Consider the following 16,624-nt stretch of genomic DNA (forward strand, 5'->3'; position numbering starts at 1 on the left):
AAAGATGTTGTTAGCAAGGTTCTGTGAAAAAACTTTGCATATGAACAACTCTGAACACTTGATACTAACCTTTCAGAATGTACCTTCAGTTCACATCGAACCTAGTCTCCTCCTTGGCAACCAAACCATAGAATTTCTTCACCATTTTTACCAAAGTCAGGTAGAAGTAACCCCCAGCAGGGAGCAGCAGAAATAGGAGTGTAGAATTGCAAAGCCATACACAAACACACACACTCTAATTTTATAAGCTTAAAAATAAAGCCAAGGAACAATGCCAACTCACGAAGCCGAAGAAAATGCCAATCCCTTCTACCTATTTACAGCTATCTAGAACTCAAATCCGTACAATTTTGAAAATAAAATCCAGGATGCTTTAGCGTTCAGTGAACTAAAAATTCGTTAACTTGCTAACAAAAGCCGATACTGTAAAGCAAGAAAAAATAAGAGACTGTATAAGCCAGAGCCAGCCCACAGGTTTTGTTTATTCAGTTCTTGCTAAAGGAAGAAATATATATATATATATATTTATATAAAGAAACGTGTTTGTGTTGTAAGACAGAACTAAACAAGAGGGGCTGGCACATAGAGTAGGATGTAATAGAAGGTTCCCATTGTGCTGGTGAGCCATAGCTGCTGGAGACAAAATCTGTTGTTCCTCAAGAGAGCACACACAGAAGATCCACCATTTACTGAGATCTATCTTCTGGCAGAAAATCTTCCCTGAGGTTCAGTGGCAATTTGGCAGTTAAAAAGAACAATCTTCTAAAATGGCCCTGGCAAGATCCCACCCCCACATCCTCCCCAAAGACAAGTTGTTGTAGGATTTGGCTGCTTAAGTCTCATTTGCAGAAACCTTCCACAAATAAACTGTCTGTAAATTTCAGTTCCTTGCTGTTTGAGGAAAGAATTCCCATCAAAACCCTGGGAACAGATAACACCATGATAAACTTCATAAGTTGCTGAGAAATGGGGCTCTTCTGCTCACTAGCTCAGGTTTCCTGGGTTTCCTTGGTTTTTCCTCTCCAGTATATTCTACTGCAGTTAATTCTTGATTACCTCACCGACCATCTCCCTTATCCCATGAACAAAATAAGGTCCAAACCAAGTGAAGCAAAGAGATCTACTGACATGAAAACACATCAAACTTTAACCTCCATAGTACAAAGATAGTACTCACATTTTCTCCAGGCCCAGATACCTGCTCAACCTCAACCTCAGTCTCAACTGCCAAGGCAAAGTAAAGCACAGCGTATTCTACAAGACCCCTCAATTAAAATGAGGATGTTTAATCTAGACAACTCAATAGCATAAGATCGCAGAGGAGACAAAGGATCTTACTGTACCTTGCTGAAGGCAAGAAGGTTAAACTTTGATAAATATTGGGGAAAGGAGGGTGTTGTACCCCAACTCCAGAACTGCACATTTCCAAAGTTAATCTTTGCAAGAGTCCTCCCTTCCACTGAAGGTTCCTTCCTGAGGACTGGCTGAACGTGTATGCACCGTGCCTCACAAAACTCTCAAAGTTGAGGCTACAGAGATATAGACTGAGCCATGCTTGAACAAAAAGTAGGAAAAGCGATGCCAGGGACAGGAAAACAGAGCTTCCATAAGCCACTAATGCTTTTCATTCTTGGCCATTTTTCCTAAGCAGCTATAAAAGACTGATGCCATGTAATTTCCTCAGCTCAAGGTGGCAGAAATCAAGGTTTGTTCCCATCAGCAAAGAGTAAAGAGGATTCAAAACATTTGTTCCTGTAAGCAAAGCAGACTTGATGACCAAATTGCAACAACAGAAGCCAAACTCGTTGGAGCAGAATTCTGGATTACTGAAAGAAACAGTTTAAGACCATGTGAGGAATCTGGACATCTGCCTTCAAAGCTCTCAAAAGGACATGATTAACTTAAGGAGGAGCTCCTTCTAGTAAGGACATTCCCTCCTCAAACAGGAAGAAAAAGCTACCACAGGACTGCCCAAACTGTAGCGCTTGAGAAAAAAAACAAAAATTTTTGTGCACCAGTTCATTAGCTTTACTGTATATTCCTCAAAGTTTTTGCATTAATGGGATGATTCATGACTGAAAAGTAACTTTCAGCCAAAAGAAAAGGTTCCTTTCATATAAATTACTTAACAAAAATCAGCTCTCTGCATTGATGTATTCACAGAAAATAAATAGTAAATTCCCACAAATTTCCAGAACACTTTATAGTTTATACACGTGTATTTTGCAGAGCTTAAGTACTTACTTACCTATGTGTCTCTATGGAAAAACATAAAATTAATCCAATTCAGAATATGAACTCAACACACATAAGGTTAAGGTATGTTAAACATCTTGAACTGACTTAAACAGACTCCACACCTGTAAATCCTACATGTATCCATACAATGTCAAGTGAATGCTCAATTTTACTTTACATATGTGCTCTCCTAGACACCTTTCAATTTTCAGAGCATCCACTGCATGCAAACTTGCCACAAATTTCACCCCAAAACCTGGAAGAGCTAGTATATTCCCTGTCCCCCAGCAGGCTGCCAGCCAGGAAGAGACTGCCCGAGTAACATACAACACAGTTCCCATCAACCCCTACTTCAGCTGTTTGTACAAACTTTGCTTAAAAATAATTATCACAAAAGTTGAAACAGCAGTGAGAGATGGATTTGTGGTGGAACAAGGAGCCAGCTTGTAAGACAATACAGAAAATAAGGCAATTTCCATATGCCCATAGAATCTTTGATCCTCTTATTGCACACTGTTAATTACCCACAGATCCCATATTAATTTCTGCAAAGCTTTAATTTCTGAATTTTGGTCCCCAAGCTTGTGCATTTCTTTCTCTCCCCTTTCCATGCTCTACCCTTTATAATCAAATAGAAGACCTTCAAGATAGGCCCCGAAGTTTTAAAATTTGCCAGGCAAAAACAGATGCATCTAAAGTCTTTTTTTTTAACATAACCAAAAGTTCCATTATCGGTCAGATTGTGAGATGTGTCTGTTGTAAAGCAACCATATTACCAGTGTAAACTCAGAAAGTGATGACAACTGAACACAAATGCAATACACACACTAAAAACTTATTTCATGATCTACTTATTCTCTCTCAAGCTTCATAGTTTTCAGGGGCCAAAGTTCTATTCTACTCATTCTAACTTGTGCAATTTTGGTACTTAATAGACCTTCCCACTTGGGTCCTGTAACTGCTCCTAAAAAGCCCTAGAACAAATGCGTAAAGTGCCACAAGGGCTTAATGATGGCAACATCTTCCTGTTAGATTTCATTCATGATCTCAGCTCAGCCTTCACTTTGTCTCTCTTGCTCACTTTGCCATTTTTCTTTTTTGTCTTAAGATGGAGTCTCAGCATTGGAACAAACTACCAACAGCAGAGGCAAACCTTTCACTCTCTCAAAGCATCCTAGCAGAGCTGCCAGATCTGCCTGGACCCAAGTCAAAAGAATACTGGCGCACCCCTCCCAGTGTAAGTGCAAACCACATGACTACAGTGGTTCCAGTGGCAATCTATTTCAGTCACTGGACCTGCAACCCAGCATCTTTTAAAAAAATAAAGAAAAAAAAAAAACTTAACATCATGTGAATGTCTTCTAGAGGCTACATTTCTGGCAAGCAAAAATTATTGGGCTTAACACTGGGGCATACAGGTAGAATTCAACAGCATACTTTGGAATAACTCATATGATCTCCCCTGTGGAGCTATTTCTGCTTTAAAATCTATGCATCTTCAACCGACATCCTTTGTTGCTTTCTCTTATAGTGCACAACAGTGACAGTATTTATTATGATAGCCAGGAACACAACAGGAAGGCTCTGAGGCATAAGCTCCCATTGCTTCACAATGTTGAGCTACAGCATTGTAAGGAGGAGGTAAGAACAACCATGCACAGCAAAAACACAGAACCAAGACCATAGAAAAGCAAGTGCATTTACCAGATTTTAGTTAGAGTTTACTTAGCCCAAGGCAGATAGACAAAGGCTTTTCTTTCTTAAATACTCATTTTGCAGGTACTGCCTCAAAGGGGTTTGGGGGTTCCTATCAACTCACAGGTTTTTACTTAGCTAATTTCTAGTATTTTACCTGTTTTTCCAAAACCCAGCATCCTACCAAATGAAATACAGCTACCTCACATTAAAAAGAACGTCAGGGGCTCCAGTTTCAAACTGTTTGACTGCCAGCTATAGTGGCTAAAAAGAGGAAAGGAGAGTCCCCATAAAACAGATGCCTTATTGGTATCACAGACAAGCAATTAAAAAAAAGGAAAATATCGGTATTTGCTGTCCTAGGGAGCTGCTGAAAAATTCAAGGCAAAGAAAGTATGCTTTCCAGTATGAGGAAGGCTGCCGAGTCTTGATTCAAAAGAAAACTGGAAAGGACCTCTAGTGGGCTGAAACTGCATTGCTGGGGTGCCAGGGAGCAACGTCTTTCCACTTCACCTCCCTGCAGTTACACCACATCTACTGCATCACTTACCAGCAAAGCCCGACAGTTTTACCTAGTGCCTGGCATCAGGAAAGCACGTGTAAGTGCAATTACAGCAGGAAGCCTCCTTTTCAGGCCAGCTAATTAGAAATATTCCCTCAGTCTGCTCTCAGTGTTCAAAGGGACAGATTTTCATTTGCTTCAGGAAAAACAGGTGATGGGTTCTATTTTACCATGTAGGTCACTAACATGTCAGACCACTTCAGAGTGGTTTTATGTGGCCTAAATGACATGACATCAAGGGACATTCAAAGATGCACAAATACAGATGCCATTTGGAATGAGGATTCAGAATATTATTCAGACTACGTCAAGGCATTTTGTTCTTCCAAGACTTTTTAGCTGTAGGCAGTTCTGCATAGGCAGCAGAAATACCATTTTAACTGCATCTTTAAGGTAACTCCTTCTGGGTGAAAGAGCTTGGAATTCTTTATCTAAGCTCAAACAAGGCCTAATTTCATATGACGGTACATGAAAAATAGATTAGTGAATGTATTCAGGAGAATACTTAGATAATAAAACAGGTCAGATTAAGAAAGCTTATTTATTAGGCATCTCAGTTAAAAAGAAAATAACTTGCTTTGAATTGATGATTCACCTCTAAGTCTTTAACAGACTTCTCTTGCTATATTTAGGTTTGCCTTCAAGTCAGATCGGCTCTATCATTTCCGAAAGTAGCCTAATTTACATCTCCAGCGCTATAAGCCACAACGTAGCTCTCTTAAATGATCTAAACAATAACCTCTCTTTCAGCAGTTACCCTCAAAGGGTTTGTATCAACTTGAGAAGGACCACAAATTAAAGCTGACATTGTTAAGCAGAGGGATGCAAGACAGTTGCTCATTATTATTCAAAAATAATATCACCTATACTGCAGTTGTGCTCCTTGTACCATTAAGCAGAGTGATGGAAAGGAAGCAAGCCATTTCACAGAGCAGTTGCCTGTAGAGAATAATACTTGCACTTGGAGTCCGAGGCCAGAAGAATGTATCTGGTCTGTCTTTCACATAGAGCAATAACAGTACTGCCCTGTCATAATTGAAAAGCATGCCTGAAAGTCACCCGATAAGAGCATTCAGGCAGAAAATAACAACTACACCAAAGACACTACCAAGTTCATATCTTATCATCAGAGGCCTGAGCAAAAAGCAACCAGGGTCTCTCAGCCTTAATCTTTTTGGACCAACTAGCATTCACTAGGACCATTGCTAGCAGAACAATACAATTCATTCTGAAGGAGTACTAGTGGTGCCGCAAAGCCTAATTGTTTGTCTCTCCTCTGTAGGAATCAGTAATCAAGGCAGAAAAAGTAGTTGTCTGTCTTGAAGGATTTTGTGACTTATTTTACAGTAAGATTGTGTACAATGGAAATAGTCCGAAAGACACCTCTATGATTAAAAAGAATAAAGAATTGGAGCTGATGAAGATCAGTTAAGGATGAGGATGAAAACCACAACATCCTATGAAAACGTTCCTTAGAATCATAGAATCACTTAGGTTGGAAAAGTCCAACTGTTAACCTAGCACTGCCAAGTCCACCGCCAAACCATGTCCCTAAGCACCACATCTACGCACCACATCTACATGGCTTTTAAATAGCTCCAGGGATGGGGATTCAACCACTTCCCTGGGCAGCCTGGTCCAATGCTTGACAAACCTTGCGGTGAAGAAATTTTTCCTAATATCCAATCTAAACCTCCCCTAGTGCAACTTGAGGCAGTTTCTTCTTGTCCTATCCTTCCTACCCTCCAGCAGATCAACACTCCTGCCCAACTTGGTGTCATCTGCAAACTTACTGAGGGTGCACTTGATCCCCTCATCCAGATCATTGATAAAGGCATTAAACAGAACTGGCCTCAATACTGAGCCCTAGGGAACACCACTTGTGACCAGCTGCCACCTGGATTTCACTCCATTCACCACCACTCTTTGGGCCCAGCCATCCAGACACTTTTTTACCCAGCAAAGAGTACAACCATCCAAGCCATGAGCAGCCAGTGTCTCCAGGAGAATGCTGTGGGAAACGGTGTCAAAGGCTTTACTAAAGTGCAGGTAGACAACATCCACAGCCTTTCCCTCATCCACTAAGCAGGTCACCTTGTCATAGAAGGAGATCAGGTTAGTCAAGCAGGACCTGCCTTTCATAAACCCATGCTGACTGAGCCTGATCCCCTGGTTGTCCTGTACGTGCTGTGTGATGGCAGTCAAGATGATCTGCTCCATAACCTTCCCTGAACCTTAATGTCTTTAAGTCAAGCAATTAATTTCTCAGGAATTAACTTCTTGAATCTGAACTGCTTTATGATAGAAACAACAGCAAATGAAAAGAGAGTTGACAAAACTGTGAAGAGAAATGACAGGAAACAGGACTTTCAGAACAGTTGCTGAATGAGGTAGAATATAGCATATGAAAGAGATGCGGGTATTAAAGCGATTTCAGGTGCAATTAAAATCGCTTCTAAGAACAGAGTGAGGAAGAAATTTTAAAGAAGTTGTGCATCTTGCTTTGCGTTACAATGCAAAATTTTGCCAATAGCATGAAGGAAAAACAGAGCAAGCCTTTTAAAACAAACTAGTTTACATAAGAGGAAAAGCTTAATACACAAGAAGAAAGTACTTATGCTGTGTTCCTTCTTTTCTGATAACAAAGTTGGTAAGTTGCTTAGACTCACTTTAAGTGTCAAACCACTGCACCCATGAAACTGCCCACTATTCCTCCAGATGGTTGCTTTTAACAATATCACTGTCTCATTTACTTTTCAGTGTTCCATTAGTTCTGCAGTCAAGCACTGCTCATTTGGCAGATAAAGATCAAAATGTCATTTTGAAACGGCAGAATTTGTGAATTTATGCATGAACAGTGTCCAGCTTTTATCCACCCAGTTTCTTCCTGTGTCTTTCCAATGAGAAAAGTTTTAATTTACTGTCAAGACAGCTGCAATTATGAATGTTTTATTATTACTACTCTGACCAGGATTAATGTTCTGGGAAAAAATATCCAAACAGAACTCTAAGTATTTGTAATGGTCTCTTAAAATTCCACTACCTTCTGTGGAAAACAAAACACTAGACTTCAGATACAGTAACATAAATGTTAAACTATTTGATTTTGCATCATGGTGAGATTATTAATTAGAAAAAAACTTATCCATTCTTTCATGCAGCAAAATTCCTATACACTGCAATGTCTTTCCAATGTTCCTACCTTCCACAATGAACAGAGAGAAGCACTATACTATAATATCCCTTCCTTCTATTTTCCTGTGTCCCAAAATCACTCTATTTTGCTTCCTTTCCACTAACTGTGGAACTCTACAGAGTAAAGCGAGCAGAAATTGTTTATAACCATGGACTCCAAAGTGGAGTGCATGCAGCCCAGGAGGTGCACAAGACAATCCACTGGAGGGCAGGAAGAAAACAGTAGATTATTTTTTTAATTTATTAATAAATTATTAATGGCTTTAATTTAGTTAATAAAATAATATTTTAAGTAGTGTTTATTTCATCTTTATCTTATCCTTTTTTAAATTTCTATTGTGCATATTTTATAGTTTGCATACCATATTACAGTAGTATGTGTCTATAATTTATAAATAAGTATACCTATATTGGGGGTGCGTGGTCAAAAAAAATATTGCTGATAGGGGTGCACAAATATTGCTGATAGGGGTTTATGTGACTTCAGCACCAGGAAACTGAAGTAGCATTTCCTTCTTTGCTAGGAGGAGATAAAAATAATGGAGGAAGAACTGCACACAGGGAAAAGTTTTCAAGCGGGCTGCATTTTTCAGTTACTTAGCTGCAAGTTTAATCACAGGCAGTGAGTGATTTTTCAGAAACATTTAAGTGCTTAGCTCGCACTATGTCTAGTAGTTGAGCAACCCTTGAAAATTCCATGAGATTCTGATTGGTATCTAGAGGCTGCCAAAGGCCATTCAAAATCTTATTCTGGATGATTTAGGTTCAGGTCCATTGACTTTCAAAGAGATTTAAAATTCTAAATACATAAAATTCAGTTTCAGCAATAACTTAATGCCACTCCATCACTTGGCCAGTTTTCTAACGCAGATGTAAAAGGTCAGCCTATTTTTATTTAAATTCCTTTCAAACATTCACAAAAAAAATAACCCTGCTAGTCACTCGACATACTTTTTTTTTTCTTCATTAAAATCACCTGCTAAAATATTCACTTAATTTCTGTAATGGCCATGGATAAGTATCAACTAAGCGAAACATTAAAGTTACTAAAACTTTGAGGAAGTTTTACTTAGTGGGTATGCATTATTAAGAAATAGTGAAGCAAGGCAAATCATGTTGACAAGACCCTGTTTTTCAGAAATTAGTTTATCCTGACTAACATCTGTCTTCTACCATTTCCATTCCAGTGAGAACAACACTAAGCACTTTATTCAAAAATTATATATTTTGAAATAAATTCCTTTACTCCACCTGAAAAGTTTCCAAGCAGCACGTAGCATTGATTACCACTCTGAAATTTTCAATATAGCATCCTCTAAAAACCAGAGTTCAATCATTTCTTTTAAATAGCTAAGAGAGCAGCTAGAGTAACACAGGTTTTTTTATATGACATTTCTCTCACGTACTCTGATGTCAAACCATGAATGCTATGAAACAGAACACTTAACCAATTTGTTTTTCTACTCATGCATCACATCCCTCCAAATTCCAGCACCAAGAGTTCACAGTACATGGTAATTAAAATAGACACTTTTCTCACAGAGCAAGGGACATTACTTTGTGACTGTTTCAGGATTTACAGCACCAATTTAATAGAACACTTAAGCACATGCTGACCTTTGGGCATGTGAGAACTCCATTTAAATAAAACTACGCATGCTGAAAGCTAAGCACTCCTTGAACCAGTACCAATAATTACAGAACCCAGTAAATATCACTAACAGATCTGTGGCCCCTTCTGCAGTTTTCCTAACAAACAGGTTGTATCCTGACAGACCAACAGGCTCTTCAATCTCCAGTGTGACTCTAGGAAAAATGCTTTCATCTGCTCTTTATTTCCTCATCTGGCAGTTTACAAAGGGCAAAAGCAGAAATGCATGTATGCTACCCCTGCTAATATAACTCCAGCTGTTCTGTTTGTTCTGTTTGTCCACACAGTGTGGAACAGGAGAAGCAAATAGCACAGACTGTTCACACATGAACACCACAAAATAGTTTCAGATGTCTGTCTGACCTTTCTCTCTCATCTACCTTTCTCTCCTGCCTTTGCATTTCACAACAGAGCAACAATATAAATGCATTCAAGTGACCTTCATCAGATCAACCATCCTTTTACACATGAATGTCATTACTACATAACCTTCCTCTTATCTAGGAAAGAATTTAACCCTACAGCCCTCCGCATGTGGCAAGCTTTCACACTGTCCTTACTGGAAAGGTTCCCAGGAAGGTGCAACCTCAACACAAAATATTCTTTCATTTCATCTCCAGGGGATGGTCTTCAAGTCTAATGATGTCTCTTTTTACCGATCTTTTCTGAATATTTTCCGGGTTTGACCACAAACACACACACATACAAGCCAGCTTATTTTAGTTTATTGACTTTCTTCTGAACACATGAATTTATTTGTCCTTAAAACACTTTTAGTAGAGCAGCACGAAAAGCTAGGCTCACTCTTGAAGTATGAAAAGGTTAGTACAGTTGTGCAAAGGCATGTAATTTATTTCACTTACTGCAATGAGACCATGTCTTCTCAAATGGGATGGCAGAAGCAGAGGGTTCTCGGCTCTGCCTGTTTTTAAGATCCTCAGCTAACACTCAGGTAACCTGGGAACGGTACATATCTATGCCCCCGTGCCTTTCAGACAGACACTTGCTCAGGATTATCTTCTCCCCTCCCTAATTCCTGTGCCCTGAATGAGAGTTTTGCCCAAATCTTCCTGCCAAACATAGTCACGTATTTTGGAAGCTGCAGCCGTATTTTCCTGCCTCTCTATTTTCTGAAGCAAGTTTTCCACCAAATTCTTTTCTCTCCAAAGAAGATGTCATAACTCACCCAGCAGAATCATCTTTAGAAGCTCATATATATCCCGGTATACCGGTAACCTGATGATGCAGAGAGGCTGCCTCCCTCTAGTGCGTACACGCAGGTGCTACTGCATTTATGAAGATGCTAGGCCCTCCAATCTATAAGCACAATAATACTTCAGGGAGAGAAGCCAAAGGATGTCTGTCCTTATCATTTTCAAGACATAACCACTGCTCAGGTGAAACTGCAAAACTCTGCATCCAACCAGTATCAGTGAGAAAGAACACTGTTTGCATGCAATAAAGACAATTTACTGTTTTGGTGTCCTCTGTTGCTGCTTTTTAGATATCCTACCTGTTTGTGCCACCAAGTGGGTCCAGCCACACCAAACTGCTCCAATCTTGTCATGTGAGAAAAACTGAGTCTCAATCTTCTTGGGCTCAACAAGAAAGATCTCCTTGCTCACTAGCTGCCCATGTTTGTTGCTACCCCAGACATACAGGTGTCCTTCACCTACAATAGACAGACAAGTAAAATTTGTTGAAAGCGATATACATAGAACACCACCAGATAACAGGCTCTGTCTCAACTCAGTGATGCTGAGGCAGGAACAATGTTTCACTCAATTCGTGTTTTCACTGTATGCTTTTTCCTACCACTCTTTACCACATGTGCACACACTGTAACTAGGATATCAGAAATATTTGCAAGGGCCTTAACAACATACCCTGTTTTCTGAGGACTACACCAACTCCCTGAAGCAACCAGAGCTTTCAGGTCAAACTGCCTAGTCCTCATTTCTACCATGAACCTCTCAAAGACGACTGAAAGATGTTTACAGCAGAGGCCAAGTTTTATTAGAAAATTAACCACAGTAGTCAACTTCCTGGAGGCAGGGTGGGGGTGGAATCAAAGCATCCTGGGGACACTCAATGAGCAGTCTCTCTCAGTCTACTCTGTTCTTGCAGGTCAGCTTTTACCTCCAGCCCAAAGCTTTCATTCAGTCCAGTAAATAACTTTCTGAACTGAAGCAAATAATTTAATTCCCCTCCAGTATCTGGGACTCTTCAAAGCCTGGCTGGCTGCTCCTGTTCTGCATTACAGTCTCCCAGCCTCTTCACAAGAGCTACAGACTCCTAGCTCTGCTCATAATTCTCCTGCCGTCTTCAGCTTGAGCAAATTCAGTAAATCCCCCCAAGCACGGAAAGTCTAATGCTCTTTGCCTCACCTGCTCAGTCACTTCCTAAAGGAATGTGACACGTAGCTCTGAACATACAACTAAAGCAGGTACCACCCATTGCAAGATGAAATTAAAATATTACCATGCCTCAAAACAATGTTAGACAACTAGTGAGAGACTTCTGTAAGTAATTACTTGTCTTCCCCCACCCCTTTTCTAGAATGAGCATTTCTGCAAGTGCACACTCCAGGATTCCACCCACAGGGATAATTATATTTACAGAAACATCCACATTGCTTCATATGTTTCATTGGTGCGAGTTGGAGTTGCTCACAGCCTAACAACCTATTGACAATAACACGACGACTGTTCAGATGAGTCCTTCTCCAGATATTACATAGCATTAGTTCAATCTTTTCAGCACAAAAATCATTCTGCCCAGGTTCTAGGCCTCCACGTTAAAAAAATATAATCTGCAAGAAACACTTAACAGAACACGAGCTGTGTCAGGCGTCCCGAAGTCCTTTGCCACCCAGTACAAGCTGCAAGCATACGAAATAAATGTTGCACACATGAAGTACATGATCATATGCTCAGAAAGACTGGAAGCCATATCATTTGCAACGTGGAATTGTTCAGAGCACATGTCCACAACACTCAAGGCTTCTGCAAGTCTCAGGCCAGCACTGAACTCTTTACAAGCAGCATGACAGAAGTAAATCTTTCCGGGGGTGGGGAAGTAGAACTTAGGCTACAATATATTTAATGATTTTAATCTGGTAACATTAACAGAAAGAATAAGCCAGGAGAACTCCACTATAGTACTGCTGGTGAAAAACAAGGGAGAAGGGGGTGGGGAGGGGGGGAAATAGCCAGTACTGGCCAAGCTACACATTATTGACAGTCATCTGCAGGACTTCCCACATTCCTCAATAAAACAACACAATTGAAATGAAAAGGAAAAACAAATCAAGCAATTGTTTCATTCAAATTCTCCACTAAAATCAATAAATTCCTTCCCAGAGTGAAGTACATATACCTGCCAGAGAGGAAAAAAAAAAAAAAAAAAAAAAAAAAAAAAAAAAAAGAGGTGATGGAAACAGCGTATTTCAACAAAGAAAAACATTATGGCCATTCATGTTTTCACAGCTAACATGCACTGCTGCTGTCACCTCCTTTTTTCCTCCAGAAGGTGCATTTCCTTTATCCTGGGAAATGTCACATGCTCAACCCTCATCTCATTTCTTGAGTAGGTTTTAACAAAAACTTAGACACTAAAACTTCGCACCATATTCCTATCACTGGAGGTTTCAGGCCCATTTGGATACAAGTAGACTACGATCCTTTTTTTAAAGGCACGCCATTCATGTCTGCAACAACTCTGCCTGTGTCAAAAACCTGGCTGATTGCAGGTGTTTTGTATCCTACCAGCAGGTGGCTCATGAAGCAAAGCCAAAGAAAATTGCATCACAATGTGAGATTCCTAGAAAAAAATCCCCATTTAAATACTACACCCTGCAGTAGTATCTTTACTATACCAAGTATCTTTAAAATACCAAGTATTTTATGTAATAACAAGTATCTTGCAGGATGAAGGGCAGCAATAGCATCACATTATTGAAATCTTGGGCACTTTGTTAATCTTGGTCCCCCTGCTGCCAGATAGACTGCTCTCTTAATTAAAAAGCAAAAGCATGAAAGAATAATCTGTTCAACTCTCTAAATAGAGTGCTAATTAGCTAAAGTAGATTCTATTTGTCCTTACAGCTTTTCTTCACTAATCGCACATACACTTTGCATCTCAGAATTCAATATAATCTACATCTTGTAACATCTTGCCATACAACTAAATCTCCGTAGACCTGCATAAGCAAATACTCCAGTGCTCCATTCAATGATGACCGAGGTACCAGATGGCTGCATATTTGCTAAGAACTTGTTCCTATGAAGTTCAGCAAAGACTTGTCTTCCTAAGGTTCAATGTATTTTCCACACTTCAAAACTGTAAGATTACAGCATGAAAAGCTATTCTGTTTCCCCTTCTCCTGTCTGGGAAAAAAAAAAAAAAAAAAAAACCAAACAACCAACCACAAAATCTTTATTAGACTTTTATTACTGGATACTTAATACCCCAGCATGGGAGCACTGCCTAAAGATCAAAGAACAAATGGCAGACATTATGGAAGTGCCTAAGCAATTAAAGCAACTTCCTACTGCTTTAAATAAGCCTTGTGCTCTTACATTACCTCACACAGATCTACACGCTGTTATATTAGAGCCACCTAAGATAGCTCCAGACCACCTCACGTCCCTGCGCAACACAGCCCCACGCAAAGGCATTAGCTCATGTAGCAGAAGCAGGATAGCCACAGCAGTCTTTCTTGGGACAACCACCTAACATACCCTTTCTGCACAGACAAAGGGTTGCACTGGTTCCAGCACTCACCCATCCGGAGTTACCCAATGCAGCATCATGCTGCAGCTCCAGAGATTTACCCAACCATGTGCTTCCACAAATACTTTCAGAGTTTCTAACCGTTAAGAGCCCAGACCCTTACTTACTCATATGGGCTAAGTCACACCTGACCCTAAGAAAAAACACACAGAAGTCAGAGAATTCAAAACATGAATCCAGCTCTTAAAAAACAAAATTTCTCAGAATCCAAAACTACTACAAAACAATTAACCAGCATTAAGAAGGCCAGATCAAATTTTACTAGTCTAGCCAAAGTTGGCAAACATTTCCAAAGCACAAAAACCTTTATAGGCCAAAACCAGGACTTCCAGGTCTATACCTAAGGCCTACCTGTAAGCGACACCGAATGATAGGAGCTTGCAGCAACCCTCTTCACCTTTACATCTTCCAGGCCTAGAGAAAAGTTAGTCTCATGAAATTTGTACAGCAGACATCATTTCATGCATAGACATAAAACAGAGCCGTATCAAGTGTAACAGGATGACAATGAATTTTATAACAAAAGCCTCTGCTTTTGGGCTATAGACGTTGCAAGACTGGCTGTCGTCTTCCCCCATAGATTGAACACCCATTCTATCCTTCAGATGCTCCACTACATGTTTATAATACCAAGTGGCTTTACACATGCTACATGTCACTCCAAATTATATTTCTGCTCTATCAACCTTTACAAAGGAATCAGATTCCTGGATTACCTGTTACTTCACAGGGCTCCTTTGCTGTCAAGAACAGGGGGAGGGTTTTTCCTTGGTTTGCACGCTTTGCCCGAGACACCATGCCAGTTCCCCACTGAAACACCAAACCACTCTCTTTCCAGAGTAAACACAGACAGAAGAGATTAAGACACATCAACCACCAACAAAATCACTTAACTCATTAATTAGTTTTAAAGGTACATTCACTCTATTTTTACTGATTCAAATTACATTTTAAAAGAAATTTATGCCAAAAACATACTTCATAAACATATGGATAACCCTGGTGAAGTCATCAAGCAACAAACAGTTGTAGTCTCATTTATACAGGTGAGAAAACTAAGAAGATACTAAGCAACCTGCCTCAGCTCTCCGAGGCCTATATCAGGACATTATTGAGGACTCAGTAACAGAAGTCCCACAGCTGTAGCACCTCAGGAACGGACACAATTTATTAGTATAAGTTCATTGCACTTTCTCTGCCCTTTCCTTCTTTTTATGCTAATTTGTCTCTGCAGTCCAGCACACCGAGGGAGTAAAGTCACTTGTCTTCTCCTCAGGACCCTTCAGAGATTTGACGTAGGCCTGAATCAAGATGTCCCCTGAGCGCAAAGCTCAGGGAAGCTTAATTCCCCGTATTCATACGGGCACCAGAGACCCCCTCTTCTTCCAAGCATTTCCTCTGCCTCTTCAGCTAGACTCCACTGCCTGGAACCCATACTAAAGCTCACGTAAAATTAAACCAAAATAAAAGAGCACATGTAGTTTGTTGTTCCTCAATTGCAAAAAAAAAAAAAATAAAATAGAAGCTAAAGTAAATTTAATCTTCTTTCTCCCCTCTCCCCCTCCAAACCATTAAAACTCCATTTCATTTGTTCCTGAAATGATATAAGAATGATGACATATTTACCTGTAGCAGCAAGGGCATGTCTCAGTCCTGCAGCAACATCCACCACCTTCTCTTTGAGAGACTACTCAAGAAAAAGAAAAATGTATTTTAGTTGCTCCTTGCATTTAGTGCCTCTAAAAGCAAAATATGCTAAACACAGAAGTGGAACGCTATGAAAAGAGTTCTTGCAATTCCAGCATGCATGTCACAATGCATATCAGCATTTTGTATCACAAAGGAAGTAAATTTTGGCCAACAAAAATTAGTGGGAACATCTTCAAAAAAAAAAAATCAAGCAAAGCAACTGGATGTACAGCTTTGTGGCAATAAATAAAAAGCCACAGTCAATATCCTCACATGAAAAAAAGGAACCTTCTTGGTGATACAGATATGTTTCTTAATTTTAACTCAGTGTTCCTCAAGAATTACGCCAAAACCTCCGCAGCAAATACCAGTGACAAGCAGTAATAAGTTCCATCGAGCTGTTCAGTCTTACCAAGTCCTCTGATCACAAACAATAGAGTTGACAGTACCACCTGCACCACTGAAGGTTGCCCAATATGATCATGCAAAAGAAGACTATACCAAGTCACATGTGCATAAAATGAGTGACTTAAGTTTGCACAAGGTACTTCAACTCTGGCAATTCTCCACTTCTGAGTACCCTGCAAGTTTATTATTCTTCTCGCAGATGTAACACTATTTAAAATAGGTGGCATCAAGCCCAAGCATTTAACAGGATACAAACCAAAAGAGAAAATATTCCAGATAAATGAATGATCCACGTGGTCAGGGAGGACACAGATTCAGATTAGCACTGTCAATACTATCATTTTCAAGGCACCATACTGGAATGATGCCCCCAGGAAACGTCAAGGATACAG

At 39.8% G+C, this 16,624-nt stretch overlaps 1 protein-coding gene across 3 annotated transcripts in view; it reads right to left on the reverse strand.

The window, feature by feature from the left end:
* Positions 1–16,624, reverse strand: part of SERGEF (secretion regulating guanine nucleotide exchange factor) — a 158,312-nt gene that overhangs the window by 136,767 nt on the left and 4,921 nt on the right. For all 3 annotated transcript variants that reach the window (XM_087745674.1, XM_009463062.2, XM_087745675.1), the window contains exons 5-8: positions 15,762–15,822; positions 14,852–14,965; positions 14,487–14,549; positions 10,855–11,013 (exon numbers count right to left, since the gene is read on the reverse strand). In XM_087745674.1, coding sequence (XP_087601800.1) covers positions 10,855–11,013; positions 14,487–14,549; positions 14,852–14,965; positions 15,762–15,822 — 397 coding nt within the window. The remainder of the gene's footprint in view (positions 1–10,854; positions 11,014–14,486; positions 14,550–14,851; positions 14,966–15,761; positions 15,823–16,624) is intronic.

This window comes from Nipponia nippon, unplaced genomic scaffold (assembly GCF_047370975.1).
Source record: "Nipponia nippon isolate SJK-2023a ecotype South Korea unplaced genomic scaffold, ASM4737097v1 scaffold_10, whole genome shotgun sequence".
In the NCBI taxonomy this organism is placed as follows: domain Eukaryota; kingdom Metazoa; phylum Chordata; class Aves; order Pelecaniformes; family Threskiornithidae; genus Nipponia; species Nipponia nippon.